The following is a 19,306-nucleotide window of genomic DNA, read 5'->3' on the forward strand; positions in this document are numbered from 1 at the left end:
TGGTTAAATCTCCGAAATATGAATCCCATTTTAAAGCCAGCTGTATGTTTGCCTGGCACTGCATGATCATCCAAGACATAGCTATCCAGGACTGATTTTGATCTTATTAGTAAATTCTGCCTTAGAATCCTGCAAATTATTTTAATTCATGTGTCATTTGTGGGTTTCATGGATTTTAACACTCAAGGAAATGGAGCCACTCAGTTCCCCTTGGTGGTTTTTTTTTTTTTTTTTTTTTTTTTTTTTTTTTTTTTTTTTTTTTTTTTTTTTGTAGCTTCCAAATATCCTTGCTGTCACTGCAAATCTTGTATAGCTGAGAGGGGCAGTTTCACAGTAGGATGTGAGCTTAACCAGCCTGGAGAACTGGACTGTCCACACCCAAATCACAGCTCACAGGACCGGTCTGACTATGATCTGATCTGCAGCTCTTGACAATGTACTGCCACTGCTGCTGACATCCCTGTGCCTTGTACAATTTTCCTTTTCAAAGATATCCTTTCTCTGTTTAAAACAGTTATGTCCTCTGGGATATGGGTCAATGAAATCAAAAAGTTTAATTTTGGGTGATTTATATCTCTTAAATTCCATCTTTAAGAAGTCCACTTATCTGTTGGTGGAAAGCACTGTGTGTGTGTGTGCGAGGAATTCTCGTAGCAGCCTGGAAGGGCTCTGCTCAGGAGCCATGGTTCTAATGCTGTGAGTGTGATGTGATAACACAGCCTCAGGCTGCAGCAAAACAAATCCTGGTGGTCTTAGAGAAACAATCTTCACAGGGAGAGTAGTCAAGACTGGAATAGATGTCCATGTATTTGCTCATGTTGGTGCATTCCATTACATTGTAAAATAAAAATGGTGGTTTAAAAAAAAAAAAAAATACATCCTTGGTGTTAAATTACACGGTGTAACATAGAGCAATGCCTATGTACTACAACATGGCCTATTGCAAAGCCTCCCTGGGGATCTTTCTGCACATTGCTTTGGGGGACATCCTTAGAGTAACACCCAAATATCAGCATTAGGTGTGATGGGTGCTACTCTACGAGCAAAATATGACATTTAATTGTGGCTGGGGCAGAAGTTAGTTTAATATCTAGGATGAAAACTCTCTTCCACCTCTCAGTTTGTTATGTTTATGGACTGCTGCATTGATAACTGGCTGTTTTTGCTTGGCGAAAGTAAGGTTAGCTGCCTTTTGCGGTATTACACTGCGCCACAAGGTGGCACTGGAAGATTGCTATAATCCGGCGTAATTAACACCCATCACCCCGCAGTCTCTGAGAGAGAAAGCACGGATTTTTGTATTAAATTATATAAACCATAGGAATTGGTTATTTTTATTTCTTCTGATTTTTGGGTCCACTAAAAATTTTTAGTGAGGTTTTCTCAAGAGTGAAAGGGAAATGCGTCTGTGTGCAGTGTAGCTATTGCAAAGGCACGACAAACTAACTCAACAAATCGGCATCCCTTTGTTTTTCAACATGTATTAGTTAATACTGGCAATCCTAACAGCTGTCTCTGTTTTTGTAGCGAAATGTTCATACCTCAGCAGCAACTGCAATGCGAAAGTGGGAATTTCATATCCTCTGTAATTTCTTTGATAAGTTGTCTGAAGCTTTGTTTTCCCTTATAAAGTTGAAAATCTATTTCAGGTTTTCCTCAAAGGTAACAATTCTCCCAAAGTTTGTCTACTTCGAATGGATTTCACAACATTCTAGTCCAAAATATCTCACTTGGTTTTAATACCAGATTGTAGGCTTGGGTAAACAAAAGCAGTTAATTACTGTATTGCTATTACAGGTGAAATGTGACACATTTTTGCATGGCTTTTCAAAGTATATAGCTCCTTCCCATATTGCCACATTTCTTTCTGATCCTCTAAATACTGAAATTATCAAAGCTGGTTCAGCTGGTTCGCAGTTTAGTAAAGTAAGAAGACGCCGTTCACTTGGGTGGGCTGTTGTCTAACTAAAGACTGTCTTTTACCCCTAAGAGAATGCCCTCTAGCTAACAAAGAAAATTAAAGACGCTGGTGTCTTTTTAGTCCTAAGTACTATAGCTGAAATGTAAAATCTTGGTCATGAAGTGTAAACAGCCTTGAATAGTTTAAAAAATATTCCTTGCTGGTCTTAAGACCTGACCACATGAAATAATTTACTTGATTGGAGACTTGGAAAAATTTTGTCTTTAAAAGTTCTTGTTGCTGCAAGACATATCCAAAGGTGATTTCTCACAAAAGCTCAACTCTACTGTGTTCAAAGGAAGCCTCAATACTTTGATTTTACTGATGATGAACAGAATGGTCCCTCAAATTTACAGGTCTAAAACATGAAAGACTAAGTTTTTATGCATCGTTTCCTGATAGCTCATTTTGCCTTGCAGATAAAACAATATTAATTTATTTGTTATTAAAGGTAAAAAATCCCCCTCAGGTTCTGCTACTCACTGAGATCGAGGCAAAATCAGTGTCGTTGGTAATTTACAAACTCACCATGAAGCAAAAGCAATGTAAAAGGGTGCAGAGCTCCACAAAACACACTGAACACTCACTCAGAAACTGTTTTCTTCCCAGCTACAGCCAGTGGCAGCTGTATTTGATGTGCAGGGTCCAGTGTCTGAGCTCAGGCTCTTCTATCTGAGATAATTTATCTTTTTATTAGATTTATTAGATGCTTCCTTAAAAGAGAATAAGGTTCCTTTTGGTCACAGCCATTCCAGTCATTTACCACCTGTACTTCCCTTCCTGAGGTCAGCAGAGCTCTTTACTACAGCGTGTAAAAGCTGTAGTCCCAGCCTGGCTCCCTGTGAGCAGGTGAGTGCAGAGCGTCAGGCCCGGCACCCACTGCCTGTCAGCCTGGCACAAATGTGCTTGCCACAAACCCCAAGAGGTGAAGAGTGGGTGGAAGGAGCTGCCCCGAGAGCTTTCATTGTGATGGTTCCAGCATTAAGAAGAGCCTGACTGGGCATGCAGCCTGATGTCCTGCCCTGCCCTGCCTGGCTGCTGCTGCAGCCACTCCATAGAGTGACAAGTAAATTCTGGCTTCAGGACAGCACTGCTGTGGGGTGTATCCAGTCAATACAGGATGAAGGGAAAAAAAAGAGGCAGAGGGAAAGATATTAAGGAGATCTACCTTCAGTGACCTAACACAGCATCAGAGAGTTTATTCCTGCTTATAATACAATGAATGGAAAATAGTTGATTGCTGCTTCTCAAGGTGTGGCTTCAGTGTTGTTTTGGCATATACAATGTAGAGGCAGGATGTTCTACCCTGGCAAGCTTTTGGGGTGAAGTTTTGCAGTTCTTCCTCATTCTCTGTGGAGTGTCCTTCTGCCCTGAATGCTCAAGGTTTATGCAGCTCTCTGACTCAAGCCTTGAAAAGCAAACTGCTCCCAGGAGCCAAGGGCAGTTGTTTTGACTGTGCCCTGGGCAGCAAGCATCCCTCCTTCCTTCAGCTCAGCAGGTTGCCCAAGAAGCCTTCAGGGATGTCCCTGCTCTCTTCCTTGCCATCACACTGAAAGAAAGAAAACTGGCTTTGCAGACTCTCCCTTACATCAGTTTCTTCTTCAAGACAATTTAACTCTCCTATTTTAGCTCTCTTGTATAAAGCCTCCCCAGCTGACATGATATATATTGTGTTATTTTGCAATTAAAACCCATACTCATAGACATAGAAATTTTAATAAAAGTTTTGTTATCAAGTTTTATTATTCCAACAAGTGTTGCTGTCAGTTAATAATCCCTAGAGTGGTCATCATGAAATATTCTAATAATTAGATTTTAATTAAGCAATTCACTTAGTCCTACGCTATTTTTGAAATCTAATTATATCTTCAGGAAACTCGCCCAAGTTGTGGTATTTTCTGGACAATATACAGACAAAGTATAGACTCCTTTCTTTAAACTCTTCTATTTCCTGTGTTGCGACTATAGAAATTTTTCTAGATGTAATGAATGAAATAAAAGTGGAATGCAAATAAAAATCACTGACTGCAAATAAAAATCACTATTATAAATATTATATTAAAAAAGAAGGTCCCTATGCAATGGAAGTTAGAAAGATTTCTTGATTATTATATTCATGATTTCCCCTCCTTGAATTTAAAGGCATTATTAATGAGAAAATCCTGTAGATAAACTTGGCTGTAAGTTTTGTTCATATAGATTATAAATTACGTTTTACCTCGTCTCAAGTATTTTTTTGAAAAATCCTGAGTATATATGTGCACCCTGAGTGTCACCTGCAGTAAGTCTCATGAAATCTGTAGGCTTGCTCATGTTTATATTACAGAAGCACTGAGTGGTCCAGACACAGCTGTTTGTACATTACCTTTTAGCCTTCTTTGATGCTGAACGTCACATCTCGCTCCAGCGTAGTGTGAATGCTCATGAAATAGAGTCAGGAGAAATAGTTAAAAACGTCAGGAATACAAGGCACTTCTCTTGAAGTGGTTGGAGTATTCCTGTATTTTTCCGTATGGGATACAGAGAAACACCACTTTGTGATATGCCTTTGACTTTAAGTAGGCAGAAATCAGTGTAATAAAAATAAAAGTCTCACAGAGATATTTTTATATTTAAAAATAGGAATGGTACATATAGTCATATCCTGACCTTGAAGAAATGGAAATAAAATGTGACAAGGGACTCTGTTTGTAGTATTTATACCAATCATAAAAATACCCTGTTCAAACATGAAGATTTCCTTGAAACAAAAGAAATCTATTTAAAATGTGAAGAGGGGAAGGGATAAGAAGAGAAGGTCTGATGAGTTAATGGTTGGCAATATGAAGAACATTTCAATAAGATTATTTACATGATTGATATGAGGCATCTGGCCCACACACTGAAATATAGAAAATACAAATATAGAAAAGCTGTGGAGGCCATAATCTGTCATTGTAGTGCATATGCAACTCCAGCTGAATTCAGTAGTACTTCAACTTGTGTAGAGATAAGATAGCAGAGTTGCACATGCACTACATATGTGCTACAGTTTACAGGCTGGACACTTCATATCACTCATGTAAATAATCTTACTGAAATATTCTTTGTATTGCCAAACACTGATTCATCAGACTTTCTCTTCTTATTCCTTCACTTCTTTACATTTTAAATAGATTTGATTGTTCTCTGGCCAACCTTTCCTTCCTTTGATTTGCTTTTTTTTTTTTTTTTTCCAAGCAGTTTATTTCCAAAATAAGAAATGTGGCCTCTATGAATAGGATTCCATGGGATTTAGCTCTATTTACTATTTCATAAATAACTGTCCATGTTTAGACAGGTTAGCTGTATTGTGCAGTAAGTTTAGCACAATCATTTGATATTTATCATTACAGCATTGTATTTTCTTCTAGTGCCTCAAGCAATTAAACCATGTGCCCATCTTCCATTGGAACCTGTAGCAGTTATTAATCACTTGCCATTGTCTTTGGATTCTCTGCTTGTGACCCTTTCAGTTCTGCAAGCCAGGATGCTATCTTTGCAGAAACAGGGAAGATATCTAAAGGTTAGAATTCATTTCCAAGCTTTAAAAGTAGTCCTATTACATTCTAAAGTCTAATTGGTCTTTTTCAAAGTCTATTACTAAGCCCAGAACTTGTGATTCTTTAAAACCTCACTAGCTGATACTGCTTTGATGAGGGCCTTATTGTTTGAATTGCAAACAGCATCCAAATGGTTGAAATTAAAATTCACTTGTTCACTGTAAAAAAATCTAATATTCCACTTAAGCTGCTGCACCAATATTACAGAATCAGATGAAAGTCAAACGACTGTTTCCAAAAATCTTAAATGTCAGATTTTTATATGCATTTTATCATTTTATTCCCTTTGAAAAAGTATCACATGTTCACAGGTGGAATACTTCAGAGTTTGCTTTTTTTTTTTCCTTTAATAATAAAAACACTTAATCCAGACTCCTATATACTCCTTACTCCTTTCTTCTGGAATGGCAGTGGAGACAAGGAGCAATCCAAACAGCATTTCTGAAGGAAATCTCAGTTCCATTGCAGTTAGAAAGTTTGTCCCAGTGGCCTATGGCTAAGGAGGTCAGCTGAAGGGCAAAGAAAGAAGCCCTCAGGTAAGCCAATGAGACCTTGGATCAGTCTGAACCTTCAGTAAACAGAATCATCCATCCTTAAGAACTTTGCCTAGAAAGCCTGCCTAACAATTCCAATAGATGCCACACAGATCAGGCCATTCACAGGAGACCTTGCTGAATTCATAGAGTGGAGACATTTCCATGGGATGAAGTAAAGAGGAGCCACGCTTGTGATTCCAGTGGACCCAGGAGCTCCTCCACAACGCTCCCCTAGACAAGGTATAAGGATCTGGATGAGAAAGACTGAGAGGACCTTCTTTTATTTGACCAGCTGAAGGAATAATTATTCTCCTAGGACTACTTCCTTGTGACTAATATAAAGGCAGTGATCAGAACTTGGGTTAACTGAATCAAGTTATACATAGAGTTGAATTACTCCTTCCTGAAGAAATTACGTCTTCTCCAGGAACATGGCCTACTGAAACCTGGCAGATTTTGCTTTTGCTGCTCCATACTAACCTGGCAATTTCATATCTAAGATAAGAGTAACCGTGCTGAGTCTAAACAGCAAGTTATTGCAATGATCAGCAATGTGTTCCACACAGCCTTACGGCAAGTTTGTTCTATGCAAAGAGAGCAATATCTATCTAGCAATCATCTCTTCTTTCTCTCTTTCTCTTATGTCTCTCTAGGTTGTTTATTAGGTGTGATTCTAGCCCCAGACTTTGGAGAAGTGAGAGTGGGAGAGATAGGAAGGAAGGAGTTGCAAGGGAAAAGTCAGCTGCAATTTTTTGTTATCCTTTTAAAACAAGAAGTCCCTAGGCAGCTTTAGCCTGCACTGCAACGCAGAGGCTGTCTGGAGGGGCAGGATGACAGTGATTCCTCGCAGGCTGCACACTTCTGTTCAAAGCTGTGACATGAGCATTCTGCATGTCTAGCAGAGTGATGGTGCTGGAAGCATATGGAGGTGTCCATCTTCCAGGTGTTTAAGCAGAAATGGCTATGGGGGAGGGCTCTGGTGCAGCTCTTTGAAAGAGTACTTCATTACCTTCCCCATTCTTTCCTGCTCCCCTTTTATTATAGTGTTCCAAACTCAGACCCCCAAATTAAAACATCATTTTACAGCTTGATGCTGAAGCCTCAGATCACAGATATTAGTTACCCCTATGTGCTCTGAGAGAAGCAAGGATTTGACTGGACAACTGAAGCCTTCTTTTTCTTTCTCATTTCCCTCTCTGTACAGCTTACTGGCATACTTCTTGCTTTGGCTTTGGGAAGTGATAAATCTGAGGTTTGCTATTGAGTTTGGGCACCTGGTAAGGCTGCTCTGTGCTGCTGGCATCCTCCCCTTCACCCTGTCCCAATGTCACGCTAGTAATGATATCATTTAAGGGAGGAAGAGTGTATGAAAAACATCCATAGAATTCTTTGTAAAGTAGAAGGAAAAACACGGTGAGCCCTTTCCATTTGTATGACAGTTGTCAGGATAAGCACGGCACCCGACAAGGGTGAGTTTTCCAGCTGCACTCCGAGAGTCTGTCCAGCTACAGGTTCCTGCTAGCGAGGGAGAAACAGCCCTTCCATCCTGGAGCCCGACTCCCGCAGCCGTCACCCATCCGGGCTCCGCGATCCCGCCGCCTCCGAGCCTGACTGGCGGGCGCCCGCTGACTCCCCGGGCGGAGCAGCGCTGTCGGTGCACGGGACACCGCTGAGAGAGGTGGAAAAACTAAAATGAAAGGGAAGAAAGATAAAGAAGGTGCTCTCCCATGCTCCTTTAAGGCAGACAGCCGGCTCCCGCGGGCAAGCAGAGAGGGAAAGGGCTCTGCCCAGGCAGCAGTGCGGACAGCGGGGAGGGCAGCGAGGGCAGCGCCCGCTCCCGGGCAGAGGCAGCCAGCAGGGCGGGTAGGACAGCCGGCAGGGACAGGGCAGGACACACGGCCAGCAGCAGGGCGGATAGGACAGGCAGCACGGATAGGACAGGCGGCAGGGACAGGGCAGGCGGCAGGGACAGGGCAGGACACACGGCAGAAGCAGCGCGGGCAGGGTGGGCAGGGCGGGCAGCGCAAGGCAGCTCGCACCGCCCGGGGAGGGCTCTAATTCATCACCCCGCTCAGCGGAGAGGATGGGACGCCGCTAAACTCCCCTTCCTCCCTCCTCCCTTCCCCCCTCGCCAAGCAAGCCCCCCCTTCCCCCCCCCCCCCCCCCCCCCGCTGCTCTTTCTCTTTCCCCAAGCAGTGAGCCTCGGACAGTGCTCGGCTCCAGCGCTTTATTTTAAGATGATCGGCCAAGGTCTTTGCAGATAGATTTTATCTGAAGTTAAATAGCAGGCGCTCGCCGCTCACTCAACAATAAGTCATTTTTAATAGAGACAAATCGCTCTGGACGCCCCGGAGCGCCGGTGCCGCCGCTCCTGCCCGCGCCCCCCGCCGAAGGCGAGCGGGCAGCCGGGGCTGCTCCCTCCTCCCGTAAGTGTCCTGCTCGGCGGATCCAGAGCGCGGCCGTGTGCGGAGAAGGGGAGGCGAGGGGGGGAGAGCCTGCCAGCCGCCCCGCCGCCCTGACAGTGCCTGCGCTGGATGCACGGCGGCCGCGGGACACCTCGGCGCGGAGCGCGGCCAGGAGATGCGCGGGGGCGGCGGGCTGCGCCGCGGCACTCAGCCCCGCTAGGCTCGCCCATGGAGCGTCCCGCGGAGCCGCGTCCGCCGTCGGATCCCCTACGCCGTACGTATCCCCAGCGCGGCCCCCCCGCGGCGGCGGGGCTGTCCGCGGGCCGCGGGGGCGGAGAAGGGCTGGGGCCGGGGATGGGGGTCCTGGCCCGTCGGGGCGCCCGGGGCGCGGTCCCGGCCCGGGGCAGGGCACGGCGCGCCTTTAGGAGCGGCACAGGGAGGTGGGCGCCTGCAGGGGTAAGCGGAGCCTGCTCGGGCGTCCCGAAGGCAAAGCTCTCTGCCTCGGCTTCAAGCGCCCAGAAGCATCCGGAGGCACGATCCCAGCGCCTGCTGTCGCCCTCTCCCCGCTCCGGCGCCTCTCCGCTCCCCGCTCGCTGCCCGAGCTCCGCAGGGGCTGGCGGGCGCTGCCGCCCGGTCCCCGCCGGGGGCACAGGGACGGGCAGGGCTGGCAGCGGCACCCCCGGGCCGTCCCAGCCAACAACACGGGGCTCTCCCGCCCAGTGAAAGGACTGAGCGCCGGGGAGCGCTGCCTATAGGCGGTCTGCCGCCACCCCGGACCGTGCCATCACTTTGCTTTGACGCTGGATTAACTAGATTTTAATCGGGTTTTTTTTGTTTCCCCCACCCCCGTTCACACACCCCATCTTCTCCTTCTCTCCCCCCGCGCCCCCTCCCCCTCCCCTTTCCCTACACACCTCTCTTCCCCCCTTATGCCAAGCCTAACCTTGTCTTGTGGTCATGGGATCTATAATTTCGTTTTTGTCTAGGCTGGTGAGAGCTCTGCTTGTTCTGTAAAGTGGATGCCAGGTGGATCTATGTTCTGGAAGGAACAAAGAGGCAGCGAAGGCAGCGCGGGGGAAGTTTGAGCGGCGAGGATGCAGGCTGTGTACTGGTACGCGGTGCTTCTGCTGCAGCCCACCCTCTACCTGGTGAGTGTCCCCGGCCGCGCTCACGGCCCGGGCGTGGGGAGGGAGGAGGGCGCCAGCCCGGCGGGGAACGAACAAACTCACGGCAACTACTCGCACCCCGCACCCCGCTCTGCTCGTCCTCCCGCCACGGGCCGGGGAGGTGCGGGTCCCGGCCGGGAAATCTCCCTGGGGCGCAGACCTGTAACTTCTCCGGGGGAGCGGGGGCTCCCCTGGGCTGGAGCAGGGCCGGGGTCCCTGAGTGTCTGCGTGGGCAGCGGAGCACCGCGGCGGGGCCGCCCGGCCGGGCTGTGGGATGGAGGCAACTTCCCGCCCTCTGCTCCCCGCTGAGGGTTCCGGGGGGGAATTGCCCCGGTGTGCCCGCGGGCGGTGCGGCACGGGCGGCACTCGGCCACCAGCACAGAGAGCGTTCTCCGCGGGAAGTGTCATTGACTTTTGCAGCAATCTCCTTTAAGATTACCGCGGGAACGCGAGTAAACATCGGCGTTATCTCCTTTCACACACAAACACACTTTATTCCCGCTACGATTGCAAGGAACGAAAACCAGGCTGCAGACTGCCCCTGTGCAGTCCGCATCCTCTCTGCCTTGTGGTACGTTAAGCAGCAAACGCTTGGCGGCAGCTCATCCCCGTGGCTACGGGGGAGGGAAAAGATCTTTTTCCAGGAGCGTTGCCGAGAGAAGCACGCCGGGCCCGTGCTGGGCGTGGTGCCGGCGACGGCCCGGCTACAGCACGGGCTCCGGCTCCAGTTCAGGCTCGGGCTCGGCCTCGGGCTCGGTTTCGGCTCGGGCTCGGGCTCCGGCTCCGGCTCCGGTTCAGGCTCGGGCTCGGGCTCGGGCTCCGGCTCCAGTTCAGGCTCGGGCTCGGGCTCCGGCTCCAGTTCGGGCTCGGGCTCCGGCTCCAGTTCAGGCTCGGGCTCGGGCTCCGGCTCCGGTTCAGGCTCGGGCTCCGGTTCGGGCTCGGGCTCGGTTCCGGGCGCTGCCCGCGCCGCCGCTCCCTGCGCTGTGGCGGCCGCGCCACCCGGGGGCGCTGCGGGGCAGAGCGCGCGGCCCCGTGCGGGGCAGCCAATGGGGCGCGGGGGGCGGGGGCAGGCGGGGCCGCGCGCTCCTCCCGTGCCCGCGCAGCGCCCGCGCGCCCGGCCCGTCCCGCCACCTCCCGCTCTGCCCCGTCCCGGCCCGGCCCGTGCCCGCCCGGCGCAGCGCCTCCCCGGGGGTCCTGCCCCCGCCGGGCCGTGCCGCGTCTGCCGCGGGCCTCTCTCCTCCCTGCGAGTTTTATAGCCGGGGTGGGGGTGGAGGGGTGGGGGGAGATGGGGAGAAAAGTGCGTGGCAAATAATCCATCAAAAAGCCGGAGCGAGATCGATACGTCGTGTTAAATTTTAAATGTGTTTGCTGGCAGTTAAACTGCTCTCGACTCATTACAACAACAGTGCTGGATTTATTCTAATGCGCTGCAGTCTGAACAACAAGCGCATTAATTCTCCTTTAATTGTAAACTGGGAGCATTTGAAAACCATTCAGTGTGCAAATTATGCTGATTCAATTACCGTTTAGTTACAGACTTCATTACCTGGATACTTGTTGTTTTTTTTTTTTTTTTTTTTTTTCCGAGGGCTTGGCATTGCAGAGTGAAGGAGACGATTTTCAAGTTTCCCTCGAAACAATGCAAAATATGATACCAAAAAAAAAAAAAAAAAAAAAAAAAAAAGTCAGGAATAAAAGACAAGCTAGGGGGAGGAAATGCGCCCTTCAGCTGGTCTGTGTCTTCTGCCAGAACACTCGAGGAGGCTCCAAAGGATTTCCCTAGCAAAGTCCTTCTTTCTAACTTGATACTTCCACATTTATGCCGAGCTCTCCCTATTCTCTGTATTTCAGGAGTGACTCTGAAAGTTTGCATTAGGCCATCTCATGATAGCAAACTGTTTATTAGCAGCGAGGCATGAAGTTTTGGTGAAAGCTTTAATGCGGCGCCACAAAGCAGCGCGGTGCAGCACTTTGTTGTGCCCATCTGTATGTGCCTGTCGCTCCGCCTGGACAAAAGCAGTTTCAATTGGGAATTAAATTTTCAATGCTCAAACTGTTAGGAAGGGTAGATGAAATGGCAGCCCAAACATCTTCCTATCGAGTTTGTTAAAAAAATCTCTTTGAGAGGGGTTAATAATATAGGTGAGAGAGAAAATAGCCTGTTTCCCCTTTGCCTGAATTGGGAGGTGTTCATGGAGAGTGAACAGCTGCAGTGAGGCTGAGCTGCCTTGAAGTCACTCATTTACAGACACTGTCTGCCTTGTAATTTCTCTTCACTCAGCAAACCGCTGCTCTTTTTTTATTCTTCTTCCCCCCCCACCCCCCCTCCGTTAAACCTCCTTGTAATGAAATCTTAAGGAAAAAAAAAAAAGTGCTTCTGCTTTTCTTCCCCTTTTAATAGAGCCATATGCTATCAGCCTTATTGCCTGAAATTTATAGAGATCATGTCTGATCCGAATGAGTAGGAATTTTGCTGGGTTAGAGATGGCTCACCATATTATGTTTATTGAAAAGAACATTAGTTGTGCATTGCGAGGTGTACATTTTCTCCTTGTTTCGAACTGCGCAGTGTACTGAAAATGTTATGTTTTATTTGCAGTTGTAGTGCATTTCCTTTGGCCTAAATGAGTAACTTGGTACTTATTTTGCAGAATTAGGAGTTGACCTTTGAAGTCTTGCAGGTGTTTTCTTTCTCTACTTTTAGAAAGCTGCAGAAGGTGTTCAAACAGCTACATTGGGTCTTATTTACCGCGATGCTCCACATCACTGCTGTTCTTTCAAAAGCATCTTAGTCTGATTCTAATGGATTATGTTTCCTTAACTAACGGTGCTATGCTGAGCTCAAAATCGTCAGTGAGGAAACACGTAAAGAATAAAGAGAAAAAACCCAATACCCAGCTATCGCAGACTCTCACAGAATTGAGTTCTGTTTATGAGGACGCTGGGATTTTACACCATTTCTTTAATGGAAACCTTCTCGTTGTACCTCCTGCCTGGTTGCCGGTGAACTTCCAGCCCGACACCACAGGACAATAAAAGGCCAGGCTGTTTCTTTTCATTTCTTCCTTACTTTTTTCTTCCCCCTGTGTGGAAGCAGCAAGCTGTAGCAGTGACTACAGAACGCGCGGGCTGTTAGGAAGGACGGCAAGGATGCTAAGTGTTATTTCTCAGAGGGACGGGTCAAGCGGGCCCTCGAAGGAGGAGGCAGATCCTTTCCGTGCCGGCAGCTGCGGAGCCGCTCCGTGCGGCGGGGCCCGGCGGGCTGCGGCCGACACCTCCCGCGGCCACGGGCGCTCGCCCCGTCCCGTCCTGTCCCGTCTCGTCCCGTCCCGTCCTGTCCTGTCCGGTTATGTCCTGTCCTGTCCTGTCCCGTCCCGCCCCGTCTGGTCCCGCCCCGTCCCGGCCAGCGCGGGCGGCCAAGGGATTTGTTTCAGCCCCGTCCCGGTCACAGCCGTGCCCCCGCTCGCCCCGGGGAGACCTTCCCGCACCCTACAAGCGTGGAGTGGGTACATGCATCTCGTTTGCTGGGATCATCCCGGCTCCAAGAGGCTTCGGCTCATTGTTTAGGCGCTCCTTAACCGGAGTGGCGGGTACCGAGCTAAAATCAGTCGGAATTTTGCGTGGCTTGCTGCTAGGATAAGGATCCCTCCCCCCTTTCATCCCCCACCCGGCTTGTCATCTTCTCGCAGCCAAGTGCTTGTTCACCGGTGGGTTTAATGAGGATACGCACCGGAGCCGGGTGGCAGGGCGCTTCAGCTCTGTGCAGAACTTGAGCGGCGCCAGAGGAAAGGAGGGGTGTTCTCTCATCTCTCAGCCCGCGGTGGCGGCTGTTCCGCGGCGGGCGCTTTCCTGCGCGGCGCTTTGCCAGAGGAGCGAACCGCGGGGCACCGCGTTAAACGGGGCGATGGCTTGGGCGGAGGGGCTCTGCAAACAGCCCGCTGACCTTCTCCCCGTGCCGGCCTGGGATTGTAAGGTCTGTTTCACACCGTCACTGTAGCTTGGAGGCCTTCTGACAGCCGAGAGGAGCTTTCCTGCAAAATTGTTGTGAATAATAGAGGTTTAAAATTGTCCTCAGCGGTGGCACACTTGGTACAGTATTTGCTGAGGGGGTAAACAGGGGGTTAGCGGCTCCAGAGTTTGTGTACATTTAATTTCGCTGTGTGTCGCACTGTTTGCGGTCATTTCACCCCGGTTAATGAAAGCTTGGTGAACGTGAGGAAATATCACGTGCCGGCGAGGAGAAGTGGATTTTTTTTTTCTTCTTTCTTTTTAAAGATTGTTACTGATTGTGTCCTACTTTGTCATGGAAGGAAAAAAACCCAACAAACAAACCCACACCTCTATAGGCAGAAAACAAAAGAGAGAGGAGGCATTGTCCTATCGTAACCACCACCCACAGTATTTTCTCAGAGGCATTTGGTGGTAAATGCATTCGAGTATTGCTTTTTTCCTCCCAAATAGGGATTTCTTTCAATTTTCAAATTGACGTCGAAGGCGTGGAGGGCGGGGGAGAGCGCTTGGCGAGCGGGGACAGTAGTGGCTTTTTGTGCGGGGGAGTTTACGTAGCCTTGAGATGCTCCTTCTCCCTCTTTCTAAACGAGTTTGGGAGACGCTGTAGCGGTGGTGTAAGGGGGAAAAAGTCCCCTTTCGGAAGGTAAGACACAGGAATAACAACGGGACCCCGAGCTCGTGTAGGTAAAACAAACTTATCTGCGCTCTTGATATTTTTTTTTTTTTTTCAAGCGGAGAATAGTGTATTCTTTTCCAGGCTTTCTTGCTTCCTAACCTCCAGGGACCTGTGCTAGTTTAGGAAGGGGTTTCCCCGCACTGAAATTTCTTTCTAGTACACACTATTTTAATTTAGTATATAGTTGGAGAAAGCAATCCGGAATAGATTTACCTTTCTGGGGAAGCACCTGAATATAATCCAGTATCCCTGCTTCTCTTCGACTGGCCAAATCTGCCAAGTCGGTAGGGTACCTAGAGGTATCTATTTTAACCTCTTTAATATTTCCCTGCATCTCTAATCCGCCATTTTAATTAACAAAAAGCCAATTTCCTAATCCTCCTGGAAAGTGCGGTGGAGCAGGCTAAGGAACCAATTGCTCGGAATAGCCAGCACTTGGAGAAAATGAATGTATAAGCCATCCTACCCTCCCTAGGATTGGCTTCTGTTCTCCCGACTGGGTTTTGGGTGAAGTTTTGCTGTGATTTAGCGGATAGTTTAACACCCAGCTCGCTCTTCTTGTAAGTCAGCATTAAACCACCTCCTGGGTGCTTTGTAAATACAGCTTTAGCATTTTTTTTTCATGCAGCAGATTGACATGTTGACGATTCTGCTTTAAGGAATGTGACAATAAAGTGGAAAACCAAAGGCTGGCAAGCACTTCATCAAGGATAAAAAGGTTCTGCTGTAAGGATGTCACTCAATTTATTGTGAAAGTCGAATGAATTACGTTTAATGAAAGTGCTCCCCAGATGAATATTACCAGCAATTTCCTGAGTTGGCTCTGTCAGATTGATATGAGGAAATGCCAACCCATATCAAAAAAGATCTCCAATCTCAATTACTATGCAAGCTTTCGAAGAGCTCCTTTTTATTGATATGATATATATTGGCGGGTTCTCAATGCTGTGCAAACTACTCTCTGTTTAACGGGACAGCACATTTCCCAGTTTATTGTTTAACCCTACGCTTTTCTGGCTGTTGTATAAACTTCTGCGAGTGCCCTTCTTTCGGAGGGGAAGCTGCCTCTCATTCTCTTTCCCTTTCCGTGACCCAGAGAGACCAAAGCTGTGTGACTGGCAGCAGCGAGGGCGACGCTCAGTGCAGGAAGTTTGTTCAGCCTGGATGGACAAAGCCGAAGGTCAGGACAGCTCGGCTGAGACAATGGCATTGGATCCCCTCATTTCCAGTGTATTTCTAGGCAACAATCCAAATCGCGGTAGTATTTGTTATGACTAGCAATCCCAATATTCCCGCCCTTTCTTCCTCATTCCTCTAGGGCTTCTAGGGGCAAATTAGGAATTCACTGAGCCCTCGAAGGGAGAGAAAAGCTCTTACGTCACCTCATCTACATACGAATTGACTTTTCGAGAGGCTTTTCTCTTCTATTTTAACTGCTGTGACGCCGGTCGTTACTCAAGAATACAGCTTCTTTTCCCATAATCCGTCCTGCTGGGCTTGTTGGTGATGGATTCAGTCAGATTTCTTCTGTCGCTTCCCCACACTTTTCCAATTTTTTGTATCAAAGCAGAGAGACGGTATTGAAGGACAACAGGAAGGCTCTCGAAACTCTGCAGCAGGACGGGGACATGGTTACTCTCACATGCGGGGCTGCACTCCTCGCATGAAGCATTAATGAGGGAGCAGAAAGAGCTTGTCCTTAGCACATGTCGGGTTAGTCTGGCTTCCTGTTTTCCCGTTCCTTGCTGGATCCACGTCTTAAATTTTCTTCAGAGTGCGATTAAGTCTACGTGTTATTTATTTATTTATTTATTTATTTTCTTGCTTATTTATTTATTTTTTAAAAGTGTGGTTTTCCCCACTCTGTCGGAGATGCTGAGTGTTCCGAGCCGCGGACGGCGAGTGCAAACACTGCGGGGAGAGCGGGCAAGCTCTGGCAGTGGGGCCGGGAGAGGCTGTGCTGGGTGTCCCGCTGGGCCGGGCCGGGGCTGTGCTGGGTGTCCCCCTCAGCCGGGCCGGGGCTGTGCTGGGTGTCCCCCTCAGCCGGGCCGGGGCTGTGCTGGGTGTCCCCCTCAGCCGGGCCGGGGCTGTGCTGGATGTCCCCCTCAGCCGGGCCGGGGCTGTGCTGGGTGTCCCGCTGGGCCGGGCCGGGGCTGTGCTGGGTGTCCCCCTCAGCCGGGCCGGGGCTGTGCTGGGTGACCCGCTCGGCCGGGCCGGGGCTGTGCCGGGTGTCCCGCTGGGCCGGGCCGGGCCGGGGCTGTGCTGGGTGTCCCGCTCGGCCGGGGCTGTGCCGGGTGTCCCGCTCGGCCGGGCCGGGCAGCAGCACCTTGGAGAGCGCCCGGGCCGGGCAGCACCTTGGACAGCGCCCAGCCCCGGCCCGCACCGCCGGCTGCTCCTTCACAGGTGCCCCGTCCTGGGCTAGTCAAGGTTTTCGGCTGTTGCTACTTAGACCCCATCCTCAACACGCTCTAGACTCAGGTCTTGGCGCTCTGTGCCTGTTTTCCTGAAGGAAGAAGGAGGCAGTGTATTTGTTTACTGTTGCTGCTGACTGGCTTTCTCTCAATGGTGAAATGGTAACTTTATTTTCTGAGGAAAAGCTGGTCAGAGGGACAATACATAAGTATGGGGTGGAACAGGGGTGGTAGAATGAACATGGAGATAGGAAAGCTGTTCTGAGATTCTCAGATTTGTCTCATTCTATCCCAGGACCATGGCATCCTCTGTTTTTGGAGAGAGACCAGAGATACCCAAGAGCATAGGAATAAAAAATGAAGTCTGAGACATGGCTGACACTGAGACATGAGAACAGGGAGTTATTAATTAACAATGACACTTTTTATCCCGTGGGTCGGGGCAGGAGTGTTTCTCAGACACTGTTGATGTTATTTTTGGGGTTGTGGCACTCTGAGGCATCTGTGGGGGGCAGCCAGATCTTGCTACCTTCAGTTGATTGCCTATGTCGTGGCAGACAGTGCTCAGGGTATCTCCCAGCTCTCCCCTTGCTTTCGTGAGGAGATAGTCACAGGCAACCACCTCCACCCCTGTAAATCCCCACTTACTATGGACAGAGCTATCCTCTAGAGCTCTGCTGCCTGAAAAGCACTTGTCAATGAAACGGTGACTTTTGGCAAGGCAGGTATAAGTGAATGACTGATGAAGAGTCCTTCAATAAAGGAGTGTGATGGGAATTGACTGGGCTGAGAGGTAAAATAATCCACAATCTCTACCAGCCTTCCAGACAAAACCATAAGCCATTTATTCCTGATGCATATTCTCCCATGAATATCAGTAGTTATTGTGATGCTTTTGCTGGATGTGAACGTTCTCCAGTCCCTTTTGATTACACCATATTCCTGTGTGTGGTGTCTCAAAACTGCATTGTCTGCTGCAGAGATACTGCTTTTATCTTCCAAATGCCACCCTCATTAATGTCAATGTCTCACTGTCCAGCTAGTGACAAATGTCTCAGGGACGTTCATCTGCCTTACACACTGTGCCGTCTCTCCTGCTGCCTTGTCTTTTCCTCTCCGAGGAGAGATTTAGTAATACTTTCTTCCTTGCCCCCCTGCATCTGCTCAAAAAAGTATTGTCCACTAGTTGGTCTCTGCCCTGTCCATTCACAAGTTAGTTTTGCCAGTGTCCTCTGGGTTATCACCTCTCCTGCTAATCTGTTTGATCACTTTGGTGACAGGTTGACTACAGTATGCAAAGATGATCTGCTCTTTCCAAATCTACAGTAATTGTTTAAGGAGAAGTAATTAGGCCTACCAAATGATTATGATATTCGTGCCCTCTTTTCCTCAAATTTCTTCTTCTAACCCAGACTTGACACAAAAACCAAAAGAACAAAGAGCCTGGTTGTTTCTCTGTGTGTGTAACCTGGTTATTGTGTGCACAAGAGCACTTGTGAATGCTCTTATTTGGCTGGGCTTTTGAAAATGGATAACTCAAATATGTCTATGTTATTTCTTTGTATATTTACTTAAAATTCAGTGATAGCTGTGCAGTAGACTTGTTTTAGAAGCAGAGAAGACAGCCAAAATAATACTAGGAAAGAAGTGATCTAATAACCTTAGTTCTTGGAAAGGCATGGAATTAAATTATATTCTCTCTCTATATATCAAAATATATTAATTAATTATTAATCTTATAGTAATATATGAGACATTAGAATTATATTCATTTATTTAGCAAGAAAATTAGAGGGTCACTTAAATCTAACAGTACAGTGTCCTCAGCTAAAAAATAAAAGATGCTACTTACTTTCCTAGTTGGAACATGCTTTGAAATAACAGAAGTAACATTACCAATGTTTAGTGACCAGTGTGTTTTATGATCCTCGTTCCCCTTTCCCTGCCCTATGTCAGCCTTGTATTATGTGTGAGTTAACTTTCAGCTGGCACAATATTTCCTGCACTTGCTTTAGAAATGCATGTGAGCTACTGGGTAAAAGTAAAAATAGAAAAGGAGAAACGTTCTGGGCATGTATTGAAAACACTATGGAAAAACAAAGACTCCTCTGCAGCAGATACATGCCCTGATCCTACAGTGTAATGCAAGACAGGATTCCATGTAAATCAATGGTTTGTTTACTTGTGTGAGGAGGACAGATTCTGTTTATATTGAAGATTAAGTAGACCATTTCTATTTCTGAGAATTGCTTGTCACTATTCAGAACCCACTTCAAATCAAAAGTGTAATTGGCAGCTCTTAAAAAATTTTAGCTAATGGAATTTCTGTTATGGGTAGTTCAGACCACCTGTACCATAATATTTATCTGCACAGTCATTTTTATAAGCTATTCTTGATTGAACTTTAGAAAAATAGTCCTTCTGCTAGGCTATTTTGTAAGGAAATGTTGTCATAGGCCTTCAGGTACATAAAACTGCTTGTATAAAATTAATGGACTGCTTTTTATATTTACATTCTCATCCGTAGCATTTGAGGTCTTGCAAAAGAAGACATAGAAGT

The 19,306-nt window shown here is 47.9% G+C and overlaps 1 protein-coding gene across 2 annotated transcripts in view; it reads left to right on the plus strand.

Annotated features, from left to right (window-relative positions):
* The first annotated feature begins 8,688 nt into the window (after window positions 1-8,688).
* The window catches only part of NXPH1 (neurexophilin 1), a 137,248-nt gene continuing 126,630 nt past the window's right edge, over window positions 8,689-19,306 (plus strand). The window contains exons 1-2 of one of the 2 annotated variants that reach the window (XM_083874134.1): window positions 8,689-8,756; window positions 9,469-9,630. In XM_083874134.1, coding sequence (XP_083730260.1) covers window positions 9,577-9,630 — 54 coding nt within the window. In that variant the 5' untranslated portion in view covers window positions 8,689-8,756; window positions 9,469-9,576. Of the gene's footprint in view, window positions 8,757-8,917; window positions 8,939-9,468; window positions 9,631-19,306 lie in introns of those variants that run through there. The other variant, XM_083874135.1, reaches the window with a different exon arrangement.

This window comes from Zosterops lateralis (assembly GCF_965231275.1).
Source record: "Zosterops lateralis genome assembly, chromosome: 1".
Classification (NCBI taxonomy): domain Eukaryota; kingdom Metazoa; phylum Chordata; class Aves; order Passeriformes; family Zosteropidae; genus Zosterops; species Zosterops lateralis.